The sequence below is a fragment of the Salmo salar genome, chromosome ssa16 (assembly GCF_905237065.1).
Source record: "Salmo salar chromosome ssa16, Ssal_v3.1, whole genome shotgun sequence".
NCBI lineage: Eukaryota > Metazoa > Chordata > Actinopteri > Salmoniformes > Salmonidae > Salmo > Salmo salar.
In genome coordinates this window covers 85,779,333-85,795,563 of record NC_059457.1, presented here as the reverse complement: position 1 = coordinate 85,795,563, position 16,231 = coordinate 85,779,333, and the positions used below count along the sequence as shown (strand labels likewise).

At 47.8% G+C, this 16,231-nt stretch overlaps 1 protein-coding gene across 10 annotated transcripts; it reads left to right on the top strand.

The window, feature by feature from the left end:
* The first annotated feature begins 1,857 nt into the window (after window positions 1–1,857).
* LOC106574917 (transmembrane protein 41A-B) lies at window positions 1,858–14,722 on the top strand. 10 transcript variants are annotated; one of them, XM_045698359.1, is made up of 5 exons: window positions 1,858–2,156; window positions 6,648–6,798; window positions 7,499–7,660; window positions 11,886–12,024; window positions 13,960–14,722. In XM_045698359.1, exons 1-5 carry the CDS (start codon window positions 1,990–1,992, stop codon window positions 14,202–14,204), a joined length of 864 nt encoding a protein of 287 aa, XP_045554315.1. In that variant the 5' UTR covers window positions 1,858–1,989; the 3' UTR covers window positions 14,205–14,722. The 10 variants fall into 10 exon arrangements, with proteins under 10 accessions (XP_045554315.1, XP_045554313.1, XP_045554314.1 ...); XM_045698357.1 differs by lacking the exons at window positions 6,648–6,798; window positions 7,499–7,660; window positions 11,886–12,024; window positions 13,960–14,722 and adding exons at window positions 2,986–4,043; window positions 4,152–5,388 and having other exon boundaries at window positions 1,945–2,156; XM_045698358.1 differs by lacking the exons at window positions 6,648–6,798; window positions 7,499–7,660; window positions 11,886–12,024; window positions 13,960–14,722 and adding exons at window positions 2,986–4,064; window positions 4,218–5,388 and having other exon boundaries at window positions 1,945–2,156.
* Window positions 14,723–16,231: the final 1,509 nt, after the last annotated feature.

Genomic DNA, 16,231 nt, shown 5'->3' with positions numbered 1-16,231 from the left:
ATGTTTGATCTGACTGTACTAGATGAGCACCACTGTGAGAAGTGAATCATGTTTGATCTGACTGCTAGATGAGCACCACTGTGAGAAGTGAATCATGTTTGATCTGACTGTACTAGATGAGCACCACTGTGAGAAGTGAATCATGTTTGATCTGACTGCTAGATGAGCACCACTGTGAGAAGTGAATCATGTTTGATCTGACTGTACTAGATGAGCACCACTGTGAGAAGTGAATCATGTTTGATCTGACTGCTAGATGAGCACCACTGTGAGAAGTGAATCATGTTTGATCTGACTGTACTAGATGAGCACCACTGTGAGAAGTGAATCATCTATTTGTAGTAATAACGATGTGATGTCAGACTATTAGGAACAAGCAACAGATCTTGATGAGGGTTATTTTAAGCGATTTGAGTGCCCTTCCACTAGTGTTGATGAGTCTTATTAACCAAGTGGTCACATATCGTTCTGGGTTCCATGGAGATGTATGAACATCAAGGCAGACATGAGGTGAGTTTGGATCCTTGGTGTGATCAGGTTAATGTGGTGGATCAGTGTGTCTGCATACGCAATACAGGTGGTACGTTTCTGTAAGCTATAAGCCAAGTGAATCTGCACTCTACTGGTGGCTGAGTGTAACTTCACTCAGTTTCACAACTTGGTGTTGTAGTGTTGTAATACATTATTAACAATGTAATAACGCCTTCATCATAACCCAGCTGTTGTAGTGCAGAGAAACAAGATAATACCTTCATCATACACCACCAGCTGTTGTAGTGCAGAGAAACAAGATAATACCTTCATCATACACCACCAGCTGTTGTAGTGCAGAGAAACAAGATAATACCTTCATCATACACCAGCTGTTGTAGTGCAGAGAAACAAGATAATACCTTCATCATACACCCAGCTGTTGTAGTGCAGAGAAACAAGATAATACCTTCATCATACACCAGCTGTTGTAGTGCAGAGAAACAAGATACTACCTTCATCATACACCAGCTGTTGTAGTGCAGAGAAACAAGATAATACCTTCATCATACACCAGCTGTTGTAGTGCAGAGAAACAAGATAATACCTTCATCATACACCAGCTGTTGTAGTGCAGAGAAACAAGATAATACCTTCATCATACACCAGCTGTTGTAGTGCAGAGAAACAAGATAATACCTTCATCATACACCAGCTGTTATAGTGCAGAGAAACAAGATAATACCTTCATCATACACCAGCTGTTATAGTGCAGAGAAACAAGATAATACCTTCATCATACACCAGCTGTTGTAGTGCAGAGAAACAAGATAATACCTTCATCATACACCAGCTGTTGTAGTGCAGAGAAACAAGATAATACCTTCATCATACACCAGCTGTTATAGTGCAGAGAAACAAGATAATACCTTCATCATACACCAGCTGTTGTAGTGCAGAGAAACAAGCTAATAGCTTCATCATACACCAGCTGTTGTAGTGCAGAGAAACAAGATAATACCTTCATCATACACCAGCTGTTGTAGTGCAGAGAAACAAGATAATACCTTCATCATACACCAGCTGTTGTAGTGGAGATACAAGATAATACCTTCATCATACACCAGCTGTTATAGTGCAGAGAAACAAGCTAATACCTTCATCATACACCAGCTGTTGTAGTGCAGAGAAACAAGATAATACCTTCATCATACACCAGCTGTTGTAGTGCAGAGAAACAAGCTTGTTGCCCAAAAACATCCTTTGGTGTAGAGAGCCAACTGTAGTTTATAACATCATGGTCCAGACAGTGATCCTCAGTACTCTAGTCTGGCAGTTGACCCGTGCACCACCAGAGAGAACACGAGGCTGCCCTCTAGTGAAGATATAGGTGAAAGCCTTCCAGGACCACAGGGCAACTGTCAGAAGTTATTCTGTGACGTTCACTTCTCAACACCGACACTGGGAGCCGGTCACCGAACAAGCCTTTCTGATAGGAGGTCGGTGTAGCGCGTAGCAATGGGCTCCATTTCGGGTTTATTATCTGTGGTAGGAGCGGCAACTTTCTACCTCTATCTCCTGTCCTCTTTCCTGCCGCCCGGACCGCAACATCACCGGCGACATGAGGTGGAGTTAAACAACGAGAGCGCAGAGGGAACCGGGGACATGGAAGTTGTAGAGTACAGGTAGCCAGCCTCAACAGATCTATAGCTACAATTTGGTAGATGTCGCTAGACTTTTCAGCTATTAGCAGAATAATTATAGGCTACAGCAGCTGCCTGCTTGTGCAATGACACTTTCTAGGACATGTTTACATATATAACTTTACAAATAAGTCAATATATAGCCACTTCCACAGTGTTATATTAGCATAGTGACATCACCATTTATGTAATAGATCTAGTATAAAGTCTCAGAGTACTCCCAGAGTGGTTATCTGTTGTGTGATTATGATGTTGATAAGTGCATTGACAGACAGCGCAGAGTCCATTGAGGTGCTGTAATAATCACTGCGTTTGGCAGCATCTCATTTCCCTCAGATGATTGCATGACAAGTTATCTAAATGGCATCATCAAACACCTGACTGTCAGTGTAGGCTAATTCAGAGGACATGTCACAAAGTATTTGTCCTTGTCTGATGGTGTTGTTTGACAGCATTAGGTGATAATATCACAGTAGTTCCTGTTTTCAGATGATGTTCCTATAGGCCTACTCTAAACCCCTGTGTGTCTCATCCAGCCCCACCTCTCCTATGGTTTCTGCCCCAGTGGAGACCTGGCCATGGCCTCTCTTGGCTTAGGTTCACTTGGCCTGAAATACTGTCCTCCTCAGTCTGATGAGTATGAGAACATACAGCTCTGACCTAACCCTGGTCAGATGACCCATATAACGGTCATCACTTTCTAGGAGCTCCGTGTACACTAAATGTCATTTCTTGTTTTTTCTCTTCTGTACAATGTTTGCGACCATAATTTCCTTTTTCATCAATCAGCACAATTTTTTTTTCTTCTCAGATTTGCTGAGGGAGATGAGGGTGGCTATGATCCTGTGCTTTAGCAGACACACTCGTCTTGGTTGGCATTATGTCCTCGTCCCATCATATTTCACCGTACCTAATTATAAAGGAGTTTCATGACCCTGGCATCATGTTTATCAGCCCTGTACACTCCTATTAGAGAACAGACATCCAGAGGTGATGCTACCCAGGACATAACACTGGACACGGTGTGCTGAGGAATACACACCGGACGGTTCTGATGAGGTGCTACCCAGGACATAACACTGGACGCGGTGTGCTGAGGAATACACACCGGACGGTTCTGATGAGGTGCTACCCAGGACATAACACTGGACACGGTGTGCTGAGGAATACACACCGGACGGTTCTGATGAGGTGCTACCCAGGACATAACACTGGACACGGTGTGCTGAGGAATACACACCGGACGGTTCTGATGAGGTGCTACCCAGGACATAACACTGGACACGGTGTGCTGAGGAATACACACCGGACGGTTCTGATGAGGTGCTACCCAGGACATAACACTGGACACGGTGTGCTGAGGAATACACACCGGACGGTTCTGATGAGGTGCTACCCAGTTCTGATGAGGTGCTACCCAGGACATAACACTGGACGCGGTGTGCTGAGGAATACACACCGGACGGTTCTGATGAGGTGCTACCCAGTTCTGATGAGGTGCTACCCAGGACATAACACTGGACGCGGTGTGCTGAGGAATACACACCGGACGGTTCTGATGAGGTGCTACCCAGTTCTGATGAGGTGCTACCCAGGACATAACACTGGACGCGGTGTGCTGAGGAATACACACCGGACGGTTCTGATGAGGTGCTACCCAGTTCTGATGAGGTGCTACCCAGGACATAACACTGGACACGGTGTGCTGAGGAATACACACCGGACGGTTCTGATGAGGTGCTACCCAGGACATAACACTGGACACGGTGTGCTGAGGAATACACACCGGACGGTTCTGATGAGGTGCTACCCAGGACATAACACTGGACACGGTGTGCTGAGGAATACACACCGGACGGTTCTGATGAGGTGCTACCCAGTTCTGATGAGGTGCTACCCAGGACATAACACTGGACGCGGTGTGCTGAGGAATACACACCGGACGGTTCTGATGAGGTGCTACCCAGTTCTGATGAGGTGCTACCCAGGACATAACACTGGACGCGGTGTGCTGAGGAATACACACCGGACGGTTCTGATGAGGTGCTACCCAGGACATAACACTGGACGCGGTGTGCTGAGGAATACACACCGGACGGTTCTGATGAGGTGCTACCCAGTTCTGATGAGGTGCTACCCAGGACATAACACTGGACGCGGTGTGCTGAGGAATACACACCGGACGGTTCTGATGAGGTGCTACCCAGTTCTGATGAGGTGCTACCCAGGACATAACACTGGACGCGGTGTGCTGAGGAATACACACCGGACGGTTCTGATGAGGTGCTACCCAGGACATAACACTGGACGCGGTGTGCTGAGGAATACACACCGGACGGTTCTGATGAGGTGCTACCCAGTTCTGATGAGGTGCTACCCAGGACATAACACTGGACGCGGTGTGCTGAGGAATACACACCGGACGGTTCTGATGAGGTGCTACCCAGGACATAACACTGGACGCGGTGTGCTGAGGAATACACACCTGAGATCCTAACCACAGTGGCTTTGCCTTCCATTCATCCCATATAGCTCAACAATTAGATGTGATACCAGCAGCTTAGGTTTCATGGTTCATGGTTCATTCTGTTTGCGTGTGTCTGTCACGGCTGAGGAGCCTGAAACTTCCAGCATCGAAACTAGCAGAGGCAGAAATCCCAGAGCAAAAGCCGCTATTTCTGTCCCATATCCTGTTTCATACTCTCTCTCTCAAACACGTCCCTCTCTCTCCGCCATCTGGAAACTTCTCCCTCTCTCTCTCTCTCTCTCTCTCTCTCATGCCTGCACACGGGCACCAGCCATGCCCACTTTAGTCTGTGTTTGACCTGTCTATGATGTCAGATTAGGGTATCCCCAGATTCCCAATACTCTAGAGAGTCAAGTTTAGACTAGTCATACACCAGCAGACTGGGGGCTGAGCATTATGTCTTCCCTATATGACTACAACTACGGCTGTGTACTACGGCTGTGTGTACTACGGCTGGGCTGCGTATACTGTGGCTGTCTGTACTATGGCTGTGTGTACTACGGCTGTGTGTACTACGGCTGGGCTGCGTATACTACAGCAGTATATACTATGGCTGTCTGTACTATGGCTGTGTATACTACGGCTGTGTATACTACAGCAGTATATACTATGGCTGTCTGTACTATGGCTGTGTATACTACGGCTGTGTGTACTACGGCTGGGCTGCGTATACTACAGCAGTATATACTATGGCTGTCTGTACTATGGCTGTGTATACTACGGCTGTGTATACTACAGCAGTATATACTATGGCTGTCTGTACTATGGCTGTGTATACTACGGCTGTGTATACTACAGCAGTATATACTATGGCTGTCTGTACTACGGCTGTCTATACTACGGCTGTGTGTACTACAGCTGTATAGACAGCCGTAGTATAGACAGCCATAGTATATACAGCCATAGTATACACAGCCGTAGTATACACAGCCATAGTATATACTGCTGTAGTATACGCAGCCCAGCCGTAGTAAACACAGCCGTAGTATACACAGCCATAGTACAGACAGCCATAGTATATACTGCTGTAGTATACACAGCCGTAGTATACACAGCCATAGTATATACTGCTGTAGTATACACAGCCGTAGTATACACAGCCATAGTACAGACAGCCATAGTATATACAGCCATAGTATACACAGCCGTAGTATACACAGCCATAGTATATACAGCCATAGTAAGTAACCCCTTCCTATAACCTATAACCCCTTCCTATGACCTATAACCCCTTCCTATGACCTATAACCCCTTCCTATGACCTATAACCCCTTCCTATAACCCCTTCCTATGACCTATAACCCCTTCCTATGACCTATAACCCCTTCCTATAACTCCTTCCTATGACCCCTTCCTTTGACCTATAACCCCTTCCTATGACCCCTTCCTATACATTTACATTTTAGTCATTTAGCAGATGCTCTTATCCAGAGCGACTTACAGTAGTGAATGCATACATTTCATACATTTTTTTCTCCGTACTGGTACCCCTTCCTATGACCTATAACCCCTTCCTATGACCTATAACCCCTTCCTATGACCTATAACCCCTTCCTATAACCCCTTCCTATGACCTATAACCCCTTCCTATGACCTATAACCCCTTTCTATGACCTATAACCCCTTTCTATGACCTATAACCCCTTCCTATGACCTATAACCCCTTCCTATAACCCCTTCCTATGACCTATAACCCCTTCCTATGACCTATAACCCCTTTCTATGACCTATAACCCCTTTCTATGACCTATGACCCCTTCCTATGGTCTTCGCCTGTGTTACCTTAAATGCTCTGTCCTCAGTGTCCTCAATTCCCATTTGAAGAACAAAAAAAACTAACTTTTCCCTGGTGCAAACAGTAACTAGGTGCCAATATTTAGGTCTAAATCGGACACTAGTACTAGGAACCATGTTATCTGATGTTGCTGGTGTTTGTTTCCCTCCAGACTGAAGTTCCCGTCGGACCTGGATGAGCTGAGGGAGCTGGCTGAGATGCTGCAGTTCTATAAGACAGAACACACAGGCTACGTGGTGCTGCTGTTCTGTAGTGCCTACCTCTACAAACAGTCCTTCGCCATCCCTGGCTCCTCCTTCCTGGTGAGAGGGACTAACATTACACTCATCCATGGAACACACACAAACTGTTTCCACGGGTCCATGAACCTATGACCCTAAGAGCAGAACCTCCATCCATGGTCAGAACAGCCTGCCTCCTGACCCTCACCATCAGGGGTGGAAAGTACTGAAGTAAAAATACTTTAAAGTACTGCTTAACTCGTTTTTTGGGGTATCTGTACTTTACTATTTATATTTTTTACTACTTTTATTTCACTACATTCCTAAAGAAAATAATGTTGTTTTTACTCCATACATTTTTCCTGACACCCAAAAGTACTCGTCACATTTTGAATGCTTAGCAGGACAGGAAAATGGTCCAATTCACACACTTATCCCGACTGCCTCTGATCTGGTGGACTCACTAAACACACATGCTTCATTTGTAAATAATGTTGGAGTGTTGGAGTGTGCCCCTGGCTATCTGGAGATAAACAAACTAGAACATTGTGTTTGGTTTGCTTAATATAAGCAATTTGAAATGATTTATAGGTTGTCAGTTAACTTCTGGTACCTAAGTATATTTAAAACCATATACTTTGACTTTGACTCAAGTATTATTTTACTGGGTGACTTTCACTTGAGTAAATTTTCTATCAAGGTATCTTTACTTTTACTCAAGTATGACAATTGGGTACTTTTTCCAGCAGTGCTCACCATGCTCATCCCCTGTGCTTCCCAGAACATGCTGGCGGGGGCGCTGTTTGGTCCATGGCAGGGTCTGGTCCTGGCCTGTCTTCTGACCACCACCGGCTCTACCTTCTGTTACCTGCTGTCTGCTGCCTTCGGGAAGAGCTACATCATACGCCTGTTCCCTGACCAGGTGGACAGGCTGCAGAACAAGGTGTGAGAGAGAGACAGTATGTTGTCCCAGACCACAGTACCATGGGCTTGTTGGAGGAGGGTGTATGACTGGGGGGATACAGGCCCTTCCTTTACCACATGTCCTTTGATTACAATTCTCTAAAGATAGACTAGAGGGGTGTGTGTGTGTGTGTGTGTGTGGGTCTCCTCTTACACTGTCCTTGGCTTACACATTAGGTTAGACAGGTGTAACAGTTGTCCAGTGCAGACCAGAAGACTGGTTTGATCACCAGTGTAACAGATGTGATCTACTTCCTGACTCTCTTGGGTTTTTGGTTTGTAAAGAACAGCCAGCGGTCCCAGTTGATTGGTGATTATTCTGATGATAGACACCAGGAAATACATGTTCAGGACAACAGTATGTTGATCACTGCAGATTTGTGAATCGCCTGTTGGCATGGAAATAACTGAATTAGAGCATGCTGGGTAACTCTCTCACTGCAATAACACAGAAAAGTGCATCCCAGGAAGCCACCAATATCTAACAGGTACTGTACACACAAATACACACTGAACTAAAATAGAAACACAACATGTAAAGTGTTGGTCCCATGAGCTGACATAAGATACCAGACATCTTCCATACGCACAAAAAACTGATTTTTCGCAAATTTTGTACAGACATTTGTTTATATCCCTGTTAGAGATCATTTCTCATTTGCCAAGATAATCCATCGACCTGACAGGTGTGGCATATCAAGAAGCTGATTAAACAGCTTGATCATTACAAATGTGCACCCTGTGCTGAGGACAATAAAAGGCCATAGAAGTATATAATGTATAAAATGCACTATTTCAGAATGTGACCTCCCCCTAGCTGCAAGCATGACCTATGGCATAACACCTTATTGATATGTAAATTCAACCAACCAATAGGAATACATAAACAGTGGCAAGGGAAACATAACTAACCGTGTTACACAGGGTAAGAATGCAGAATACCACATTCTTTTACAGTGTTGGGACTCTAGTAATATCCCTCCAATCATTCATTCATTAATAAGTACATTTACAATGACAGTTCTCTCTTCCCCTTTACTCCTCCGTTCTCCTTCCCTCTCTACCTCCTCCGTTCTCCCATCCCCTCTCCTTCCCTCTCTACCTCCTCCGTTCTCCCATCCCCTCTCCTTCCCTCTCTACCTCCTCCGTTCTCCTTCTCTCTCTACCTCCTCCGTTCTCCCATCCCCTCTCCTTCCCTCTCTACCTCCTCCGTTCTCCCACCCCCTCTCCTTCCCTCTACCTCCTCTGTTCTCCTTCCCTCTCTACCGCCTCCTCTCTCCCACCACCTCTCCTTCCCTCTCTACCTCCTCCTCTCTCCCACCCCCTCTCCTTCCCTCTACCTCCTCCGTTCTCCCACCCCTCTCCCACCACCTCTCCTTCCCTCTACCTCCTCCATTCTCCCATCACCTCTCCTTCTCTCTACCTCCTCCGTTCTCCCATCACCTCTCCTTCTCTCTACCTCCTCCGTTCTCCCATCACCTCTCCTTCTCTCTACCTCCTCCGTTCTCCCACCCTCTCTCCTTCCCTCTACCTCCTCCATTCTCCCATCACCTCTCCTTCTCTCTCTACCTCCTCCATTCTCCCACCCTCTACCTCCTCCGTTCTCCCACCACCTCTCCTTCTCTCTCTACCATCACCTCTCCTTCTCTCTCTACCTCCTCCATTCTCCCACCACCTCTCCTTCTCTCTCTACCTCCTCCGTTCTCCCACCCTCTCTCCTTCTCTCTCTACCTCCTCCGTTCTCCCACCCTCTCTCCCACCCTCTACCTCCTCCATTCTCCCACCACCTCTCCTTCTCTCTCTACCTCCTCCGTTCTCCCACCCTCTCTCCTTCTCTCTCTACCTCCTCCGTTCTCCCACCACCTCTCCTTCTCTCTCTACCTCCTCCGTTCTCCCACCCTCTCTCCTTCCCCCTCTACCTCCTCCATTCTCCCATCACCTCTCCTTCTCTCTACCTCCTCCGTTCTCCCACCCCCTCTCCCACCCTCTCTCCTTCCCTCTACCTCCTCCATTCTCCCACCCTCTCTCCTTCCCTCTACCTCCTCCATTCTCCCACCCTCTACCTCCTCCATTCTCCCACCCTCTACCTCCTCCGTTCTCCCATCACCTCTCCTTCTCTCTACCTCCTCCGTTCTCCCATCACCTCTCCTTCTCTCTACCTCCTCCATTCTCCCACCCCCTCTCCTTCCCTCTACCTCCTCCATTCTCCCACCACCTCTCCTTCTCTCTACCTCCTCCATTCTCCCACCCTCTACCTCCTCCATTCTCCCACCCTCTCTCCTTCCCTCTACCTCTTCCATTCTCCCATCACCTCTCCTTCTCTCTACCTCCTCCGTTCTCCCATCACCTCTCCTTCTCTCTACCTCCTCCGTTCTCCCACCCCCTCTCCCACCACCTCTCCTTCCCTCTCTACCTCCTCCATTCTCCCACCCCCTCTCCCTCTCTACCTCCTCCATTCTCCCACCCTCTACCTCCTCCGTTCTCCCACCACCTCTCCTTCTCTCTCTACCTCCTCCGTTCTCCCACCCCCTCTCCTTCCCTCTACCTCCTCCGTTCTCCCACCACCTCTCCTTCTCTCTCTACCTCCTCCGTTCTCCCACCCCCTCTCCTTCCCTCTACCTCCTCCGTTCTCCCACCACCTCTCCTTCTCTCTCTACCTCCTCCATTCTCCCACCACCTCTCCTTCTCTCTCTACCTCCTCCGTTCTCCCACCCCCTCTCCTTCCCTCTCTACCTCCTCCATTCTCCCACCCCTCTCCTTCCCTCTACCTCCTCCATTCTCCCACCACCTCTCCTTCTCTCTCTACCTCCTCCGTTCTCCCATCACCTCTCCTTCTCTCTACCTCCTCCATTCTCCCACCACCTCTCCTTCTCTCTCTACCTCCTCCATTCTCCCACCCTCTCTCCTTCTCTCTCTACCTCCTCCGTTCTCCCACCCCCTCTCCTTCTCTCTCTACCTCCTCCGTTCTCCCACCACCTCTCCTTCTCTCTCTACCTCCTCCGTTCTCCCACCCTCTCTCCTTCCCTCTACCTCCTCCATTCTCCCACCCCCTCTCCTTCCCTCTACCTCCTCCATTCTCCCACCACCTCTCCTTCTCTCTCTACCTCCTCCATTCTCCCACCCCCTCTCCTTCCCTCTCTACCTCCTCCATTCTCCCACCACCTCTCCTTCTCTCTCCTTCCCCCTCTACCTCCTCCATTCTCCCACCACCTCTCCTTCTCTCTCTACCTCCTCCATTCTCCCACCCCCTCTCCTTCTCTCTCTACCTCCTCCGTTCTCCCACCCCCTCTCCTTCTCTCTCTACCTCCTCCGTTCTCCCACCACCTCTCCTTCCCTCTCTACCTCCTCCATTCTCCCATCACCTCTCCTTCTCTCTCTACCTCCTCCATTCTCCCACCCTCTCCTTCTCTCTCTACCTCCTCCGTTCTCCCACCACCTCTCCTTCTCTCTCTACCTCCTCCGTTCTCCCACCCTCTCTCCTTCTCTCTCTACCTCCTCCGTTCTCCCATCACCTCTCCTTCTCTCTCTACCTCCTCCGTTCTCCCACCCTCTCTCCTTCTCTCTCTACCTCCTCCGTTCTCCCATCACCTCTCCTTCCCTCTCTACCTCCTCCGTTCTCCCACCCTCTCTCCCACCCTCTACCTCCTCCGTTCTCCCACCACCTCTCCTTCTCTCTCTACCTCCTCCGTTCTCCCACCCTCTCTCCTTCTCTCTCTACCTCCTCCGTTCTCCCACCACCTCTCCTTCCCTCTCTACCTCCTCCGTTCTCCCACCACCTCTCCTTCTCTCTCTACCTCCTCCGTTCTCCCACCACCTCTCCTTCTCTCTCTACCTCCTCCGTTCTCCCACCACCTCTCCTTCTCTCTACCTCCTCCGTTCTCCCACCACCTCTCCTTCTCTCTCTACCTCCTCCGTTCTCCCACCCTCTCTCCTTCTCTCTCTACCTCCTCCCATCACCTCTCCTTCCCCTCTACCTCCTCCGTTCTCCCACCCTCTCTCCCACCCTCTACCTCCTCCGTTCTCCCACCACCTCTCCTTCTCTCTCTACCTCCTCCGTTCTCCCACCACCTCTCCTTCTCTCTCTACCTCCTCCGTTCTCCCACCACCTCTCCTTCTCTCTCTACCTCCTCCGTTCTCCCACCACCTCTCCTTCTCTCTCTACCTCCTCCGTTCTCCCACCACCTCTCCTTCTCTCTCTCCGTCAGGTGGAGGAGAACCGTAGCAGTCTGTTCTTCTTCCTCCTGTTCCTGCGGTTCTTCCCCATGACTCCTAACTGGTTCCTGAACGTCACGTCCCCCATCCTCAACATCCCCGTCTCCATGTTCTTCTTCTCCGTACTCATCGGTGAGAAACAGAAGCAGCACTGCCGCGCAACGCAACCCACAGGACTATTATATAATACTACTAAGAATGACACTCACATGATACATCATTTTGTTTAAGACGTGAAGACTTTCATTAGCTCACTGAGTTAATGTCTAGGCTTTAGCTCAGAAGGCTAACACAGTCTCTCCCTTGTTATATTGAAGTACTACTACAACAGATGTCATTAATTACCGAAGCCAGATCATTTCCACCTTTACTGTTCCAAACTCTCCCTCCTCCGATATCGCCTTTATCCAGGAGGTCTAACCCAGTCTCTCCTCTCCTTCCCCAGGTCTAGTGTTTATCTAGGGGTCTAACCCAGTCTCTCCTCTCCTTCCCCAGGTCTAGTGTTTATCTAGGAGGTCTAACCCAGTCTCTCCTCTCCTTCCCCAGGTCTAGTGTTTATCTAGGAGGTCTAACCCAGTCTCTCCTCTCCTTCCCCAGGTCTAGTGTTTATCTAGGAGGTCTAACCCAGTCTCTCCTCTCCTTCCCCAGGTCTAGTGTTTATCTAGGAGGTCTAACCCAGTCTCTCCTCTCCTTCCCCAGGTCTAGTGTTTATCTAGGAGGTCTAACCCAGTCTCTCCTCTCCTTCCCCAGGTCTAGTGTTTATCTAGGAGGTCTAACCCAGTCTCTCCTCTCCTTCCCCAGGTCTAGTGTTTATCTAGGAGGTCTAACCCAGTCTCTCCTCTCCTTCCCCAGGTCTAGTGTTTATCTAGGTCTAACCCAGTCTCTCCTCTCCTTCCCCAGGTCTAGTGTTTATCTAGGAGGTCTAACCCAGTCTCTCCTCTCCTTCCCCAGGTCTAGTGTTTATCTAGGAGGTCTAACCCAGTCTCTCCTCTCCTTCCCCAGGTCTAGTGTTTATCTAGGGTCTAACCCAGTCTCTCCTCTCCTTCCCCAGGTCTAGTGTTTATCTAGGAGGTCTAACCCAGTCTCTCCTCTCCTTCCCCAGGTCTAGTGTTTATCTAGGAGGTCTAACCCAGTCTCTCCTCTCCTTCCCCAGGTCTAGTGTTTATCTAGGAGGTCTAACCCAGTCTCTCCTCTCCTTCCCCAGGTCTAGTGTTTATCTAGGAGGTCTAACCCAGTCTCTCCTCTCCTTCCCCAGGTCTAGTGTTTATCTAGGAGGTCTAACCCAGTCTCTCCTCTCCTTCCCCAGGTCTAGTGTTTATCTAGGAGGTCTAACCCAGTCTCTCCTCTCCTTCCCCAGGTCTAGTGTTTATCTAGGAGTCTAACCCAGTCTCTCCTCTCCTTCCCCAGGTCTAGTGTTTATCTAGGAGGTCTAACCCAGTCTCTCCTCTCCTTCCCCAGGTCTAGTGTTTATCTAGGAGGTCTAACCCAGTCTCTCCTCTCCTTCCCCAGGTCTAGTGTTTATCTAGGAGGTCTAACCCAGTCTCTCCTCTCCTTCCCCAGGTCTAGTGTTTATCTAGGAGGTCTAACCCAGTCTCTCCTCTCCTTCCCCAGGTCTAGTGTTTATCTAGGAGGTCTAACCCAGTCTCTCCTCTCCTTCCCCAGGTCTAGTGTTTATCTAGGAGGTCTAACCCAGTCTCTCCTCTCCTTCCCCAGGTCTAGTGTTTATCTAGGAGGTCTAACCCAGTCTCTCCTCTCCTTCCCCAGGTCTAGTGTTTATCTAGGAGGTCTAACCCAGTCTCTCCTCTCCTTCCCCAGGTCTAGTGTTTATCTAGGAGGTCTAACCCAGTCTCTCCTCTCCTTCCCCAGGTCTAGTGTTTATCTAGGAGGTCTAACCCAGTCTCTCCTCTCCTTCCCCAGGTCTAGTGTTTATCTAGGTCTAACCCAGTCTCTCCTCTCCTTCCCCAGGTCTAGTGTTTATCTAGGAGGTCTAACCCAGTCTCTCCTCTCCTTCCCCAGGTCTAGTGTTTATCTAGGAGGTCTAACCCAGTCTCTCCTCTCCTTCATCAGGTTTGATCCCGTATAACTTCATCTGCGTGCGGACAGGCTCCATCCTGTCAGAGATCTCTTCCCTGGACGATATCTTCTCCTGGGGGACGCTGCTACAGCTGTTGGCCATCGCCTGTGTGGCCCTGCTTCCCGGAGCCCTTATCAAGCGCTATAGCCAGAACCATCTCCAACTGGACGGGCTGCAGCAGAATGGAGGACACAGACAGAACCAGGGACAAGCAGCTGATGACAGAAAGAGGAGATGACCCACCTGAAATACAGTCATGCTGGGTCTGATTGAACTTGACTGACCCTGCTGGACTGGATTGGCCACTATCACTACAGCTTTACGCAGGGGAGTTTAGACTTTTTTAGGGGAGAGAAACGACTTAACTGCCACTATGCCTAGGATACTTAAAGGTCATGAACAGTCAAATCATGTTTTTCATGTTATGTGATGATATTTGGATGAAACCAGATCAAAGTATGAAAAATGACTGTTGCTCCAACATTGATCAAGGTTGGTCATAAAGCTACTGTCCCCTCCCCCATGTCAAACACTTGGATTCAGGAGGCAGGATTATTAAGGGAAAAGGGGTCAACCTAACTCTCATTTTAATACACCAATGGTAACATATTTTCTTACCTAATTTAAATAAGTACTGCCTCGTTACCAACATCGGAGAAGGCGTGTTTGTGGAGGGGCGTGGTTTATACAGCTACTCTACTGGTGCAAAATTGGGCTGTAAGGTGTCAGCAAATATAATTAAAAGTTTACACTATTCATCTATGGTAGAGAGACTTATGTCTCCCCTTTCATCTGTCTGGTGTTACTGGTCTTCAAGCATGGAACAAAAGGGGGGGGGGTGTCATTCAACACATCCGTCAGTGCTGCTGTGAACCGCTCCCAGCAGAGACATGACAAATTATGCAATTTCAATGTTTGAGCTGATTTGTGTTTCACCTGATTTGCTAGGGCTGATTTTACTGCAGGACTGCAGTCCAGTTTGACATGGGGGTTTCAAAGAGCTGTCAGTCAAGGCCAGCTCATGAATATAAGCTCCCTGCCCACTCCGCCTGTCTTTTCAAACTTCCTGATAGTTAGCCGTGAAGAAAAATTACTTTCTTCAAATGTTGAGCATTTCATTCCACAAAATATATATTTCTGATATTTTAGTCAGTTAACCTGTTGGGGCGAGGGGGCAGTATTTGCAGGGCCGGATAAAAAAACGTACCCGATTTAAACTGGTTACTACTCTTGCCCAGAAACGAGAATATGTATATAATTAGTAGATTTGGATAGAAAACACTAAAGTTTCTAAAACTGTTTGAATGGTGTCTGTGACTATAACAGAACTCATATGGCAGGCCAAAACCTGAGAAGATTCCATACAGGAAATGCCCTGTCTGACAATTTGTTGTCCTTCTGTTGCATCTCTATCGAAAATACAATATCTGTGCTGTAACGTGACACTTTCTAAGGCTCCCATTGGCTCTCTAAAGCCGCCAGAAAGTGGAATGGGGTGTCTGCTGTCTCTGGGCGAAGAACAGCAGGCGAGTTTGTGAGTGGTCAGCCTGGGGACAGTGACACTGGAGATGCGCGGTCACGAGAATTCAATTTTTTTTTATTTCAGCCTTTGAATAAATACAACGTTGCCCGGTTGGAATATTATCGCTATTTTACGAGAAAAAATAGCATAAAAATTGATTTTAAACAGCGTTTGACATGCCTCTAAGTACGGTAATGGAATATTTTGGGTTTTTTTGTCACGAAATGCGCATCACCCTTCGGATAGTGACCTGAACGCACGAACAAAACGGAGCTATTTGAATATAACTATGGATTATTTGGAACCAAAACAACATTTGTTGTTGAAGTAGAAGTCCTGGGAGTGCATTCTGACGAAGAACAGCAAAGGTAATCCAATTTTTCTAATAGTAATTCTGAGTTTAGCGAGCGGTGGGTGTCAAAATAGCTAGCCGAGCTATGTACTCAGAATATTGCAAAATGTGCTTTCGCCGAAAAGCTATTTTAAAATCTGACACCGCGATTGCATAGAGGAGTTCTGTATCTATAATTCTTAAAATAACTGTTATGTATTTTGTGAACGTTTATCGTGAGTAATTTAGTAAATTCACAGAAGTTTGATGGGTATGCTAGTTCTGAACATCACATGCTAATGTAAAAAGCTGTTTTTTGATATAAATTTGAACTTGATTGAACAAAACATCCATGTATTGTATAACATAATGTCCTAGGAGTGTCATCTGATGAAGATCATCAAAGGTTAGT